The 16581-nt window shown below is 37.7% G+C and overlaps 1 protein-coding gene across 1 annotated transcript in view; it reads right to left on the minus strand.

Moving 5' to 3' along the window:
* Positions 1-1186: 1186 nt before the first annotated feature.
* The window catches only part of MTPN (myotrophin), an 81056-nt gene continuing 65661 nt past the window's right edge, over positions 1187-16581 (minus strand). Inside the window, exon 4 of the mRNA XM_053718988.1 lies at positions 1187-3018. Within this exon, the coding sequence (XP_053574963.1) occupies positions 2932-3018 (87 nt within the window). The 3' untranslated portion in view covers positions 1187-2931. The remainder of the gene's footprint in view (positions 3019-16581) is intronic.

Raw genomic sequence — 16581 nt, forward strand, 5'->3', positions numbered from 1 at the left:
GCCGATATTATATCAAAATACCCAGATAAAATGATTCCTCAAGGCTAAATATGTGTTAATAATCAATCGATTTAGCCCAAAAAAAGTCTACAGTCTAAATAAGCCCTTTTTGAAGCCCTTATTTACAATCGTAATAAACATGGCTTACCGGATCCCAGAGGGAAAATGACAGCTTCCAGCATTACATCGTCTTGTTAGAATGTGTCATACCTCAAGCAGCAAGAGACTGCTCACTGTTCCCCCAACTGAAGTTAATTGCTCTCAACAGTCCTGTGTGGAACAGCCATGGATTTTAGTGACGGTTGCTAAAATCATTTTCCTCATACAAACAGAAATCTTCATCTCTTTTCTGTTTCTGAGTAAATAGTACATACCAGCACTATTTCAAAATAACAAACTCTTGATTGAATAATAAAAACTACAGTTAAACACGAAAAAACTCTAAGCCATCTCCGTGGAGATGTTGCCTGTACAACGGCAAAGAGAATGACTGGGGTAGGCGGAGCCTAGGAGGGATCATGTGACCAGCTTTGCTGGGCTCTTTGCCATTTCCTGTTGGGGAAGAGAATATCCCACAAGTAAGGATGACGCCGTGGACCGGACACACCTATGTTGGAGAAAACCATTACAAATGAATATTGTAATTAGCTTGAACCCCTATAAAATGGTAAAAGAGTGAGGTTAGCATTTGTAAAAAGAATTCTATCATACAAAATGTTAAGGCGCATGAACTCAGTGCTGGTGAAGTGTGCCAAGGCCAGCAATGCACAAAAACATACTGCTGAACTTCAAACAATTCAAGTGGCACATGTCAACCATACATTCATTATCCCTGTAAATAAAACTAAAAGGTTATAAAAGTGATGCAGTAACTTTTTATGCCGCACAATACACATATTTTACCTCTGTGGCAGCAAAATGTCCTCTCCTCAGACAACTTACTCTTTTTTTTTTTTTTACTCTTAGAGGATACAGCCAATACTTCATAAATGTGAACTGGTGCAACATTGACATTTCTGTAAAACACTACTTCAGCAACAAGCAGCTTTAAAAGCAAGCTTTACAAAGTGATGCAGCCACTCTTTCGTGTCTTGGTATTTAGAAACTCACACAGAGCTTTAAAATGAAAGTGCTAACAAAATGCATAAAAAAAAAAAAAATCACTTCAGAAGGGACATAACCCAGCTTACTATTGATTTATGTCCTTTTAATCTATGAGTACCAGTCTCACATATAAAAATAACATTAATGAATCACAAAAGTCAGAAATGAAGTACACGGATTGTTTTCTGAGAGCGATTTACAAAATGACAATTTACAATTCTGATCTTAAACTAAAAAATAAACATCCAATTGTGTGCCATTAACATACTTTAATGTAGATCTCACATTTTTAAGATTCGTATGAAGAATATATGGATATGATTACATGGAATTGCTGTTCTGAAAATATCCATGGAATCCGTGTAATAAAATGTTTAAAATATATCTTAGTTTAAATTTTAGGACTTTAATAGTTTAACAAAGAGTAAATCAAACAAGACTGGACTGGAAATTTGGAGTGCTGTGTATAGCTTGAAATAAATGCTGTTCAAGAGGGTCTGCTGGCATTTAGATTTTGTCTATGGTAAGTTTGCGATATTAAAACGTAGCGAAACTGGTAATGCTTTAACTAAGAAATAGTAGTGGGAATTGTGCAAAGCTTTTAATTGCACAAAATCATTTGCTTTTAAAATAGGCTACAGTTGACCCAAATGAGAGGTACACTAACAATTGGCTCCCCCCCCCAAACACACAAAAAAGTGCAAATTTCTTTTATAGCTCTAATATTGGTAATTCCACCCTAATTAAACATCTCTTTTTTGAGGTCAGCAAAACACCAGAGCATTTGAGGTATGTTAAAATATTAAGTAAATAAATGACAATATATTGTAGAAAAAACATGTTTTGGGAATTAATAAACCAGAATGAATTAGATTTTAAACTTTTTTTTTTTTTTTACAAAACAAAATCTGCTCAAGAAAATCAGGCATTCATTAAAACAGTCACAGCAACCCATTTGTATTCTACAGCTCTCTGTCTTCAGTTACATGAAAGAGTGCTTAGACGCTTTAAACAGTTTTACCGTCATAAGTGCATTTAAGATATTTACTAAACTGGAAACATGTTTATCAAATTCAAAAGTTTTTTTTCAAATGTATTTTGTGCTAAAATGTAAAAAAAAAAAAAAAACTAATTCAGGAATATACACCGTTTATGAAGGCAACTTGTAGAAAGAAAACACATTCAGCCGAAGGAATCCGGAGGAGCTGACTTTTGCTGTACATTGCTGAGAACATCCCAAAATAAAGCTGAATACGTTCTTCTAAATAACCCTCTTGAAGCAAATGTTGTAGAATATTAACAACATCCTAATACAGTGCTGCTGCTGCTGTATAAGATTGTCTTTGTATTATATTCTTTGTTGATTCTCAAGGCTGTCAGTAAGTGGTTACTTTTTATTAAATTACATTCTGATCCAAAGTTAGAAAACATTCAACATAACACTGCTAGAGGGATGTGCAATGAATGCAGGCTAAGCATAAACATTTGCTATGAGCAATGTATTACAGGCTCTCAAACCGAGAAACCAGAGCAGTTGTTTAAATATATTTAATATCCAAGGTATAGTAAATAAAATAATTCAAATCTGCTAAAGGTGTCTATTTAAATTAGACCAAACATTTTTTTTAGAAACAAGATTTTTTTTTTTTTTTTTTTTAAAGCCCAAAACTGCTGATGGATTTTTTTTTAATTTCAAGGTTGTATTCTTAATTGTACCCTACATCATTAAATATAAAATGAGGAGATGAAGAAACTGGCAGAGAAAGAAAGACAGGCAGCAGTGAGAGGCCACACAAGAGGCAAACTATATAGACAAGCTCCAGTCCATCATTGCAGTAGATCTTTAATAGCCTGGTTGTCTGTGGATTCCAATGCATTGAGTCCATCTGGGCCTTTCACTGACTTATCAGCTCCCTGCAGAGTCAAGAAAAAAAAAAAGTAAACCACAGTTCACACTAAAAGAATGCAGTTTGTAGACTGTAGTTACATACACATATTCAGTTTATCAACCTGAGAATGCAGTTTTGGAGCATCTACTGTGCAAGCTCACATGCAGCTGATAGCAGTAGTCAGACCACTGTTTCCAAAACTATACGCCAGATCTGAGCTGGAGGTTTGCAATTACCGTAGACTAGTCCGACCAGGGCACGTGTGCAAGCAGGGGGCGGTGTTGCCCAAGGAGCTGCTGGTGCAATGTTTAATGTGGGCAGCGTAAGCTGGCCACGTGCCTCAATGCACGACTGACAAATCTAATCCTGGTGTTTGATAAATGGGGCAAATCGTTATTCATCTTTACTGTAAAATGTATATTTAGTAATTCAGATAATTTCAAAAGGGATATACTAGAAAAAAAAATAGTGCTTTAGAGCTAGTGTCCTGTTAAGTGTAGAATTACTGCTTACTTTACATACTAGGCTTAAAAGCAGCTTTTCTAGTAGGCTAAAAAAGTTTTAAAACCCCAATTATATTCCTGAAAAAAGTGAACAGAGGCAAGATCACTCCTAAAATATTCCAGGAAACTATTTCATGTTAACTCATACCATATTTAAGGTTGGTGTGTGCCATTTTAAGATTAAAATATAGCCAACATTATTATTTAAATTAGTCAAATGAGACCAGAAAGAAAACCACTGTATTTATTAAAGAAAAATGTGGAAGTCAAAATTAAAGGGACACTGAACCCAAAATGTTTCTTTTGTGAATCAGATAGAGCACGCAATTTTAAGCAACTTTCAAATTTACTCCTATTATCAATGTTTATTCGTTCTCTTGCTATCTTTAGATAAAAAAGAAGTCATCTAAGCTTTTTTTCTTGGTTCAGCACTCTGGACAGCAGTTTTTGATTGGTGGATGAATTTATCCACCAATCAGCAAGAACAAACTAGGTTGTTCACCAAAAATGGGCTGGCATCTAAACTTACATTCTTGCATTTCAAATAAAGATACCAAGAGAATAAGGAACATTTGATAATAGGAGTAAATTACAAAGTTGCTTAAAATTGCATGCTCTATCTGAATCACAAAAGAAAAAATTTGGGTTCAGTGTCCCTTTAAGCTCTCATGATTAAGATAGAGAAAAAAAACACAACACCTTTACTTCTATTAGCAAATGTACCTCTCACTTTGATAAAACATCTTTCCACAAAAGCTAACCTAGAAGCATGCATGTGCCTTAAAGGGCAATAATACCCAAATGTTTAAACACTTGAAAGTGATGCAGTATAGCTGTAAAAAGCTGACTAGAAAATATCTCCTGAACATCTCTATGTAAAAAAGAAAGATATTTTACCTCAAAAGTTCCTCAGTAGCCACCTCCCATTGTAAAGGATTTCTAAGCAGCATTTTAGTGTGTTTGTCCTGGGACATCTGAAAGGATGAGCATCGTGCACTCTCATATTATTTCACCAATCAGGTAAAGGAAGCTTACTATGAAATCTCATGAGAGTTAAGTCACATCTCATGAGATCACAGTAAGAGTTCATGACCTCAGCACTGCAGCCGATTGGCTGCTGTTCATTTCTTCATTTTTTTTTTACCTGCAGCTGGGAGCAGGTGAAGTATAACTTTTTACACAGACTTACTCTGCTGAGCTGAGGAAATTGTGAGGTAAAATATCTTCCTTTTTTACATAGAGATGCACAGGCGATATTTTCCTGTCAGCTTTTTATTTTTACAGTTATACTGCATGAGTTTCAAGTGATTTAGCATATGAGTATTATGTCCCTTTAAGGGATATATGGCAGCATAAAATGCAATATTTGAAACAATGGTATATGTATAGCTTTCAAGATATGTGCATGCTCCGGAGCCTATTTAAAATATACTCTCATGAAAAGAAGCTTAATTAAAATAAAGGATATTGTGAGAGAGCAAAATTAATACAAGTAAATTGTAAAGTTTATCTACAATTGTAAAGTCAAGCAAAAAAAAAAAGGAAATTTATGCTTACCTGATAAATTTATTTCTTTTACGATACGAGTCCACGGATTTCATCTTTACTTATGGGATACAATACCAAAAGCTATAGGACACGGATGAAAGGGAGGGACAAGACAGGAACCTAAACGGAAGGCACCACTGCTTGAAGAACCTTTCTCCCATAAACAGCCTCAGATGAAGCAAAAGTATCAAACTGGTAAAACTTGGAAAAAGTGTGAAGAGACGACCAAGTTGCAGCCTTGCAAATCTGTTCAACAGAAGCATCATTTTTAAATGCCCATGAGGAAACCACAGCCCTAGTAGAACGAGCCGTAATTCTTTCAGGAGGCTGCTGGCCAGCAGTCTCATAAGCAAGACGGATGATACTCTTCAGCCAAAAAGAGAGAGGTAGCCCCTACGCTTTCTAGAAAAAAAAACAACAAATAATGAAGAAGATTGCCGAAAATCATTAGTCGCCTGCAAGTAAAACTTCAGGGCACGAACCACGTCTAAGTTATGTAACAGACGCTCCTTCTTAGAAGGATTAGGACACAAGGAAGGAACTACAATTTCCTGATTAACATTCTTACTAGAAAACAACCTTAGGAAGGAAACCAAGTTTGGTACGTAAAACCACCTTATCAGAATGGAAAATGAGATAAGGTGAATCCCATTGTAAAGCTGAAAGCTCAAACTCTGCGAGCAGAAGAAATAGCAACCAAAAATAAAACTTTCCAAGATAACAACTTAATATCTATGGAATGCATAGGTTCAAACTGAACCCCTTGAAGAACATTAAGAACTAAATTCAAATTCCAAGGAGGAGCAATTGGTCTAAACACAGGCCTGATTCTAGTCAAAGCCTGACAAAAAGATTGAATCTGACAGAGGCTTGTGTAACAGAATAGACAAAGCAGAAATCTGTCCCTTTAAGGAACTTGCCGACAACCCTTTTTCCAATCCTTCTTGGAGAAAAGAAAATCCTGGGAATCCTAACCCTATTCCACGAGTAGCCTTTGGATTCGCACCAATAAAGATATTTACGCCATATCTTATGGTAAATCTTTAGTAACAGGCTTACGTGCCTGAATCAAGGTATCAATTACCGAATCAGAGAACCCTCGCTTAGATAAAATCAAGCGGTCAATCTCCAATTAGTTAGTTGCAGAGAAACTAGATTCGGGTGATGGAAGGGTCCCTGAATGAGAAGGTCCTGCCTCAATGGAAGCTTCCACGGTGGCAGAGAGGACATTTCCACCAGATCCACATACCAAGTCCTGCACGACCACGCAGAAGCGATTAGAATTACTCAAACCCTCTCCTGTTTGATCCGAGCAATTACCCGAGGAAGGAGAGCAAATAGTTAGAGCTGCAACAACTAATCGGCATAATCGATAATAATCGATTATGAAAATAGTTGTCAACGAATCTCATAATCGATTAATCGGTTTGCAATTAGTTGGTCTGTGCACAACACCAGCTGCTTCACTCCAATGAACTCCTGCATATGGTATTGTGTTTTATGGTTATGTCCTTAGCCTAAAGGATGTCTACTTTTCACTTTTTCAGGACAGTATACGTTTACAACTACCCCTGGCTTATGTGCAACCCAGATATAATAGTCATCATTTGGATTGTTTATATTAAATCTGGTGATTTGGAACTATGCTTTTCATGATATAGTGCTGAGCTTGTTATTTACACCTAGCCCCTAGACTGATGGGAGTTATTTAAATTGATGTGCACTATTATCTGTTTGCACAATTATTAGCGTATTGCTTGCTATTGCTGATTATATGTTCTGTATAAATAAATGTGCAAGGCTTTGTGCTGTTAATGATATACAGTCCTTAGCGCTTTTGATCTTGTTTTTTATTGTTTTTTTATATTTTTAATAAATTGTGATAATATGTACCAGATTCAACCTCAATAATTCGTTATTTTTAGAGCGGACTAGATATTTCCCCTAACCTTATAGCTGGTTATTTACCATTGCATATAGATATTCAAGATATTTTTATGTTAGAATGAAGTCAAGGGTTACTTTATTGAGAGGCCCCTTGCCAAGGTAGAAAACACTTAGCATTGGTGAAGAGCTAACAAAGAAAAATATCCCACTTTGGTGAAATTGGCAAAACCCTACTTATACACCTCAACAGCCTTTTCTCTGCTGCAGGAAATATAGCTGCAAACAGAGAACCAGCCTTAGCCAGAAGCATGTGGACATGTTGAGATTTTTGCATTTCAATGCAAAGTTTCTGAAATAGTGAATAACAGAATGTTATTAACAGTGATAGTCTTAACTCTTTCTAGTTCTACCTCTTTTCAAAGAGTTTGTGGTTTTGTTTAGTTTAATTATAAAACTTTGCTCTGCTGCTTAAAAATTGAAGAAACAGTTGTTTTAATGTAAAGTTTTAGTCTGAAGTTTATATTTGTAACACTCATTATGTGGATTTTATTTAAAACATAGAAAACTATTATTGATTCTCTTTTTATCCGATTAGTCGATTAATCGAAAAAATAATCGGCCGATTAATCGATTATGAAAATAATCGTTAGTTGCAGCCCTACAAATAGTGGAAACAAATAAGCTAGGCTGAACGACCAAGGCGTCTATCAGTTTGGCCTGAGGATCCCTGGATCTGGATCCGTATCTTGGAAGCTTGGCATTCTGACGAGACGCCATCAGATCCAATTTCGGTCTGCCCCACCTGAGAATCAGAGTGGCAAAGACCTCCGGATGGAGTTCCCATTCCCCCAGATGAAACGTCTGTCTGCTCAAAAAGTCCGCTTCCCAGATGTCCACTACTGGGATGTATATTGCTGACAGATAAGAGTGAGTCTCTGCCCACCGAATTATCTTGGATACTTCTGTCATCGCTAAGGAACACATTGACCGAGTCCACATATCCTGAACCTTCAGGGAATTCCAGACCGCACCCCAACCTAGTAGACTGGCATCCGTTGTCACTATCACCCATGAGGGTCTGCGGAAGCACTTCCCTTGGGACAGATGATCCTGCGACAACCACCAAAGAAGAGAGTCTCTTGTATCCTGATCAAGTTCTATATGAGGAGACAAATTTGCATAATCTCCATTCCACTGTCTGAGCATGCTCAGTTGTAGAGGTCTGAGATGAAAACGAGCAAACTGAATGATGTCCATTGTCGCCACCATCAATCCAATCATTTCCATGCACTGAGCCACTGAAGGCCGAGGACTGGACTGAAGGCCTCGGCACGTGCTCAGAATCTTCAACTTTCTGACCTCCGAATATTTTCATGGATACAGAATCTATTAAAGAGTTTCCAGGAAAGGAACTCTTGTCTGTGGAATTAGTGAACTCTTTTCTATATTCACCTTCCACCCGTGAGTCCTTGGAAAGGACAGAACCATGTCGGTATGATACTTTGTTAGATAAGACGCCTGGATCAGAATATCGTCCAGATAAGGCGCCACTGCAATGCCCCATGGTCTGAGAACCGCCAGCAGAGACCCTAGAACCTTTGTGAAGATCCTGGGAGCAGTGACCAGCCTGAAGGGTAGAGCCACGAACTGAAAAAGTTTGTCCATTAAGGCAAATCTTAGGAACCGATAATGATCTTTGTGGATAGGAATGTGAAGGTACGCATCCTTTAAATCCACGGTAGTTATATATTGACCCTCCTGGATCAATGGAAGAATTGTCCGAATAGTCTCCATCTTGAAGTATGGGACTCTGAGAAACTTGTTTAGACTCTTGAGATCTAAAATGAGTCTGAATGTTCCCTCTTTTTTGGGAACCACAAAAAAAAAAAAAAAAAAAGATTTCAGTAAAACCCCTGCCCCTGTTCCAGAATTGGAACGGGCTGGATTACTCCCATAGTAGAGAGGTCTTTTACACAACTTAAGAATGCCTCTCTTTGTCTGGTCTACAGACAATAGTGAAAGAAGAAATCTCCCCCTTGGGAGAGAATTTTTTAATTTCAGTTGATACCCTTGGGACACGATTTCCAGTGTCCAGGGGTCCTGAACATCTCTTATCCAGGCCTGGGTAAAGAGAAAAAGTCTGTCCCCTACTAGATCCGGTCCCGGATCGGGGGCCACCCCTTCATGCTGTCTTTGGAGCAGCAGCAGGGTTCTTGGGTTGTTTGCAAAGTTCCCTTCCTGTTTAGCGGAAGAGGACGGGACTCCCTTGAAATTTCGAAAGGAACGAAAATTACTCTGTCTACCCCTCTGTTTAGATGTTTTATCTTGAGATAAGAGATGGCCTTTGCCTCCCGTAATATCAGAAATAATCTTTCAAATCAGATCCGAAAAGAGTCTTCCCCTTGAAAGGAATAGACAAAAGCTTGGATTTAGAGGACACATCCGCAGTCCAAGACTTTAACCACAAGGCTCTAAACGCTAGAATGGCAAAACCTGCATTCTTAGCCGTTAACTTAGTGATCTGAAAAGCGGCGTCAGTGACAAAGGAATTAGCCAATTTCAGGGCCTTAATCCTATCCATTATTTCCTCAAAGGAAGTCTCCGTCTTCAGAGATTCTTCCAAAGCATCAAACCAAAAGGCAGCCGCAGTTCTAACTGGTAAAATACAGGCCGTCGGTTGTAAGAGAAAACCCTGATGAACGAATAGCTTTTTTTTTTTAGCAGACCCTAACTTTTTATCCATAGGGTCTTTGAAAGCACAACTGTCTTCAATAGGAATAGTTGTACTCTTAGCTAGAGTAGAAATAGCTCCCTCCACCTTAGGGACTGTTTGCCAAGAGTCTTTCACGGTGTTAGGTATAGGGTACATTTTCTTGAACATAGATGAAGGGCAGAACGGGATATCCGGTCATTCCCATTCCTTGGAGACAATCTCCAAAATTCTTTTAGGAACCGGAAAGGTATCTGAGTAAGTAGGGACTTCCAGGTATCTGTCCATCTTACACAATTTTTCCGGCGGGACCACAATAGAGTCACAATCGTCCAGAGTCACTAAGACCTCTCGAAGTAACAGGCGGAGGTGTTCCAGCTTAAATCTAAAGGACATAACGTCCGAATCTGTTTGAGGCAATGCACTACCTGAATCAGTTCCCCCTCAGACAGAATCTCCTCACCCTCCAATTCAGAGGACTGGGAGGGTATATCAGAAATAGCCATCAAAGCATCAGAAGCTACAGGGACCCCCTGCGTTTCTGCTCTGCTACGCTTGCCTTGTAACCCTGGCAACTTAGACAAAACCTCAGTGAGGGTAGATGACATAACTGCAGCCATATCCTGCAAGGTGAAAGAAGCAGACGCCGTAGAAGATGGCGCAGCTTGTGCGGGCGTTAAAGGCTGTGATGCTTGGGGAGAAGATTGAGGCAAACCCTGAATCTCATTGGTTAGAGAATCATCTTTAGACATATCTTTATTAAAAAAATAATTTCTCTTTACATTGCAAGGCTATCTCAACACAATTTTCACAGTGTGAATGGTGGCTCCACAATGGCATACAAACACATGAGACATGTACTTTGATCCATGTCTTCAATAGTAATAGATGCAAGGTACAAACAATTCAGGTCCCTTCTAACAAAACGGCACTATTAGTCGTAGTATAAAATAGGATACTGTTCCTTTAAATAGTAAACCTAGTAATCGTGTACTGTGCAATGTTATTTAGCCAAGTTTAAGAAATAAAGTAGTTAGGTGATCTATACAACAACTTCTGTAAGATTCACCTGGGCCCCGTTTGATATGACAAAAATAAATAAAAATGAAACCTTAAGTCACCCTGCCACAGCTCTGCTGTGGCTCCTAACTGCCTCTGTATAACAAGTGATCCGCTTGTCTAAGGAAACGTTCCTCTGTTATGCTTGCAGCGCTAGTGATTTAGAACTCACTCAGAAGCTGTCAGCACAATAGAAATATCCACTGGGTCTGGATACGTAACTGCGCTAAAAAAGTGTGCAAGTGAAGCCCCGCCCATCGTGGGCGTTAACAACACGGAACCCGGGAGAGCCGGAAAAAAACTCTAAAACACAAGTTTGCCAAAATTCTTACAGCCCCAGCCATAATACCAATAAAGGCAAAGCCCACTATTACTCCCATTATCTATTTTAAGATAGGAATGTAAATGTCCCAGCGCTTCTGGCTACCAACTGCCTGACTGTCTAGGAAGCGTTTAATGTCCCAGTGCTCCTGGCTAATGCACGTCTGGGAAGCATAACATATAAGGCATTTGTCTGTTAAAAAGGCATTTATACTGTGAAGGAAAAATATTTTACTAGAGTCCTCCTCAGCAATACCATAACAGAGTACAGTTAGGTGCAGTTTTACTTCTGGGGCTTGCAGCAGATACTCAGATCTACCTCCATGCTGAGTAACAGCATGAAACTACTCACAGTGTCCAGAGGTCCGCTATCCCCTCCAGAGGTCCTGTCGATAAGAAAGGACTTAGGCAAATTTACTAAGACCATCTCCAGGCAGCACCAATAAGGGAGGCGCAGTGAGTGTAAAATCCCACCAGTTCCCACACAATTGGTCTTCCAGAAGTTCCCCGGAATGAAAATAGTACACTTAGGTACCATTTAAAAATAAAAAATTCTTGATTGAAGAATCTAAACTAACACCTCACTTTACCTCTTCCTATCACTAACACAGGCAAAGAGAATGACTGGAGATGGGAGGGAAGAGAGGAGCTATATATACACACACAACTCTGCTGTGGTGCTCTTTGCCACTTCCTGCTGACCAGGAGGAGTAATCCCATAAGGATGAAGTCCGTGGACTCGTATCTTGTAAAAGAAAACCTTCCATCCCACAGCTAAATATGACTGGTGGCTATATGCATATATCTCCTCAGAAACTGCAATACATGATGCTCCATAGCCGACAAAGGGGTATGAAACCAACTTTTTTTCTTTCATGATTCAGATAGAGAATACCATTTCAAACAACTTTCCAATTTACTGCTATTTAATTTGCTTCCTTCTCTTGTTATCCTTTGCTGATGAGACCTAAAACCTCCATGCACATAGCTACTGAAGGGAATGACTGAGACTGAAGGTTCCGACAGGCTGCAACCAACTTCAAACGTCTCTTGTCTGTTAGAGACAAAGTCATGGATACTGAATCTATCTGGAAACCTAAAAAGGTTACCCTTGTCTGAGGAATCAAAGAACTTTTTGGTGAATTGATCCTCCAACCATGTCTGAAGAAACAACACTAGTTTATTTGTGTGAGATTCTGCAGAACGTAAAGACTGAGCAAGTACCAAGGTATCGTCCAAATAAGGAAACGTTGCAATACCCCACTCTCTGATTACAGAGAGAAGGGCACCGAGAACCTTTGAAAAGATCCTTGGAGCGGTTGCTAGGCCAAAAGGAAGAGCAACAAATTGGTAATGCTTGTCTAGAAAAGAGAATCTCAGGAACTGATATTGATCTGGATGAATCTGAATATGAAGATATGCATACTGTAAGTCTATTGTGGACATATAATGCCCTTGCTGCACAAAAGGCAGAATAGTCCTTATAGTCACCATTTTGAATGTTGATATTCTTACATAACGATTCAAGATTTTTAGATTCAGAACTGGCCTGAATTAATTTTTTCTTTGGGACAATGAACAGATTTGAATAAAACCCCAGACCCTGTTCCTGAAAAGGAACCGGCACAATTACCCCAGAAGACTCCAGGTCTGAAACACACTTCAGGAAAGCCTGTGCTTTCTCGGGGTTCACTGGAATGCGTGAGAGAAAAAAACTTCAGAGGCGGTCTTACTCTGAAACCTATTCTGTACCCCTGAGAGACAATGTTCTGAATCCAATGATTTTGGACTGTATTTATCCAAACATCCTTGAAAAATTTTAGTCTGCCCCCTACCAGCTGAGCTGGAATGAGGGCCGCACCTTCATGCGGACTTGGGGGCTGGTTTAGACCTCTTAAATGGCTTGGATTTATTCCAGACTGAGGAAGGCTTCCAATTGCAGACAGATTCCTTAGGTGAAGGATTAGGTTTCTGTTCCTTATTGTGTCGAAATGAACGAAAACTGTTAGAAGCTTTAAAAATTTACCCTTAGATTTTTTTATCCTGAGGTAAAAAAGCCCCCTTCCCCCCAGTAACAGTTGAAATTATAGAATCCAACTGAGAACCAAATAATTTATTACCTTGAAAAGAGATAGCAACATCGATTTAGAAGTCATATCAGCATTCCAAGATTTAAGCCATAATGCTCTTCTAGCTAAAATAGCTAAAGAATTATCTAACATCAATTCCGATATCAAAAATGGCATCACAAACAAATTTTTTAGCATGTTGAATTAACTTAATGCTATGCATATTATGCTCTGATACTTGTTGCCCTAAAGTTTCCAACCAAAAAGTTGAAGCAGCTGCAACATCAGCCAAAGAAATAGCAGGCCTAAGAAGATGACCACTTCAACTTTGGGGATTTTCTCCCAAAACTCCAATCTGTCAGTATGCAAAGGATACAATTTTTTAAACCTTGGAGTAAAATAAGTACCCAGTCTATTCCATTCCTTTGAAATCATATCTGAAATAGCATCAGGAACTGGAAAAACCTCTGGAATAACTACATGAGGTTTATAAACTGAATTTAAACATTTACTAGTTTTAGTATCAAGAGGACTAGACTTCTCTATATCTAATGCAATCAACACTTCCTTCAATAAAGAATGAATATACTCCATTTTAAATACAAAGATTTGTCAGTGTCAATATCTGAGGCAGGATCCTCTGAATCAGACAGATCCTCATCAGAGATGGATATATCAGTATGTTGTCAGTCATTTGAAAATTCATCAACTGTATGAGAAGTTTTAAGACCTTTTACGTTTATTAGAAGGTGGAATGGCAGACAAAGCCATCTGAATGGAATCAGAAAAAAATTCTCTCAAATGAACAAGAATATCCTGAACATTAGATGTTGATGGACCAGCAACAGGTAATGCAACACTACTGATGGAAATATTCTCTGCAACAGAATAGGCCTCTGAAAAACAAACAAACAAAAAAAAAACAGACCAGAGGCAAAAGGAAATGAAGTCATAAATAATAAACCGTTTGGTGCCAAGTATGACGCCCACAACTGAAAATATTTTTTGGCGCCAAAAACGTCTGCAACAAACATGAGCGTCATGAAGCAACCTTGTGAAAAGACTCGGCGTCAACTAAGACGCCGGAAATGACGAATTTGCGTAAACAAACGTAATTCTCGTGCCAAAAGTCTTGCGCCAAGAATGACGCAATAAATTATAGCATTTTGCGCTCACGCGAGCCTAATACAACCCGCAATTTAGAAATAAGAATCAATTTGAAAACTTCAGGTAATTTTTTTTAATGCATTTACCAAATATGAAACTGACAGTCTGCAAAAAAGGAAATATACTGATAAACCTGAATCATGGCAAATATAAGTATAAACATATATTTAGAACTTTATATACAAAGTGCCAAACCATAGCTTAGTGTCTTAAATAAATGAAACATACTAACCAAGACACACTCATCCACATATAGCAGATAGCCAAACCAGTACTGAAACGAGAATCAGTAGAGGTAATGGTATATAAGAGTATATCATCGATCTGAAAAGGGAGGTAGGAGATTAATCTCTACGACCGATAACAGAGAACCTATGAAATAGATCCCCATTAGGATGACCATTGTATTCAATAGGTGATACTCCCTACACATCCCTCTGACATTCACTGTACTCCGAGAGGAATCAGGCTTCAAAATGCTGAGAAGCACATGTCAACGTAGAAATCTTAGCACAAACTTACTTCACCACCTCCATAGGAGGCAAAGTTTGTAAAACTGAATTGTGGGTGTGGTGAGGGGTGTATTTATAGGCATTTTGAGGTTTGGGAAACTTTGCCCCTCCTGGTAGGATTGTATATCCCATACGTCACTAGCTCATGGACTCTTGCCAATTACATGAAAGAAATGAGCGAATATATATATATATATATATATATATATATATATATATATATATATATATATATATATATATATATATATATTATACACACACACACACATACTGATTGTGATTGGCTCACCCCTGTGAGCAGTTAGAAACCATTAGTGCATTGCTGCTCCTTCAGCAAATGATACAAGAGAATAAAACAGACTAGATAATAGAAACAAATTAGAAAGTTTTTTAAAATTGTATTCTCTGAATTATAAAATATTTTTTGGGGGTTTCATGTCCCTTTAAAGTGTTTAATTTGCAGGGGTAAACATTGTGTCATGCAGAGCAATAAAAAAAAAATGTGCTAGCACACTTACAGATTTTAATTATTGTTTATCTTATATCCTTTTAAAATTGGTTTACAAGTTTAAATTACTTAAGTGCCCCAAAATGGTGTCTGTCCTGAAAATACAGTGATTAACTACTTTGCGTATGAGCAAGTAAATTTCTACTAATATTTATTAATTTACCAGAATGTAAAGGTTCAACATGCTAAACCTAAACAAACAGCTGAATCTTTATTACATGTGTTATTTGCATACACAACAAACTAATTGTCATCAGATTTAACAGGCATTTAAACAAAAGCAGCAATAAAGTACTTTTTATACAAATGTAGGAACACTAGGTCACAGTCTATGGCAGAAAAAAAAATTGTGCTTTTTTACATTTTCCAAAGTTATCACTTTTTATGTGTACAATATCTAACAATGGCTTTATATTTATTTCTGCTTATAAGAAATGCAATTAAGCATTAGTCAGCAGAGTTAATACTTTATCAAAGTTTCTAGTGCTGTGCAACTGGGGTTTGTTTGTTTTATTGTTTTGTAAATGATTAGGTTTCTTCATCTTTTCATTGTGGTTAGAAATTGGTTTAGCTTTATAGCTTTATGTGTTTCAGTTAACAGATCTCAAAGGGACTCCATTAGGTTTCAAAATCTATTGCTTAGATGCAATAAGAAGCAGCAAATTATTTTGGCCTATACATGGATATCATTAAGTCCCTGGAAGGTTACACATTATAAACACAAATTGAAGCAGTTCTTTTGAAAGTGCACTACACAGCAAGTTATCAAAATGTATTATACATGTATTGTTTTTGCACTACTCAACGTGGAATTCTATGTATTCTAAGCCGAACACAACCAGCGATTGTTGGGTTATGTGATGGCGGAGTTCCAAAGTATTTAATATATTTTTTATTTTATTTTAAAAAGGACCACTAAAGTCAATTTTAAAAAGGGATATGAAACCCAAAACTCCTGTATTGTGAACTAGATTAAAAAAAATCATTTAAAGTGCCTCTTCATTAGAAGTGATCAATTAAAGTCCATATAAAAACATAATTTATGTAAGAACTTACCTGATAAATTCATTTCTTTCATATTAGCAAGAGTCCATGGGCTAGTGACGTATGGGATATACATTCCTACCAGGAGGGGCAAAGTTTCCCAAACCTCAAAATGCATATAAATACACCCCTCACCACACCCACAATTCAGTTTAACGAATAGCCAAGAAGTGGGGTGATAAAAAAGTGCAAAAGCATATAAAATAAGGAATTGGAATAATTGTGCTTTATACAAAAATCATAACCACCCCAAAAAA

Source organism: Bombina bombina, chromosome 6, assembly GCF_027579735.1.
Source record: "Bombina bombina isolate aBomBom1 chromosome 6, aBomBom1.pri, whole genome shotgun sequence".
Taxonomy (NCBI): domain Eukaryota; kingdom Metazoa; phylum Chordata; class Amphibia; order Anura; family Bombinatoridae; genus Bombina; species Bombina bombina.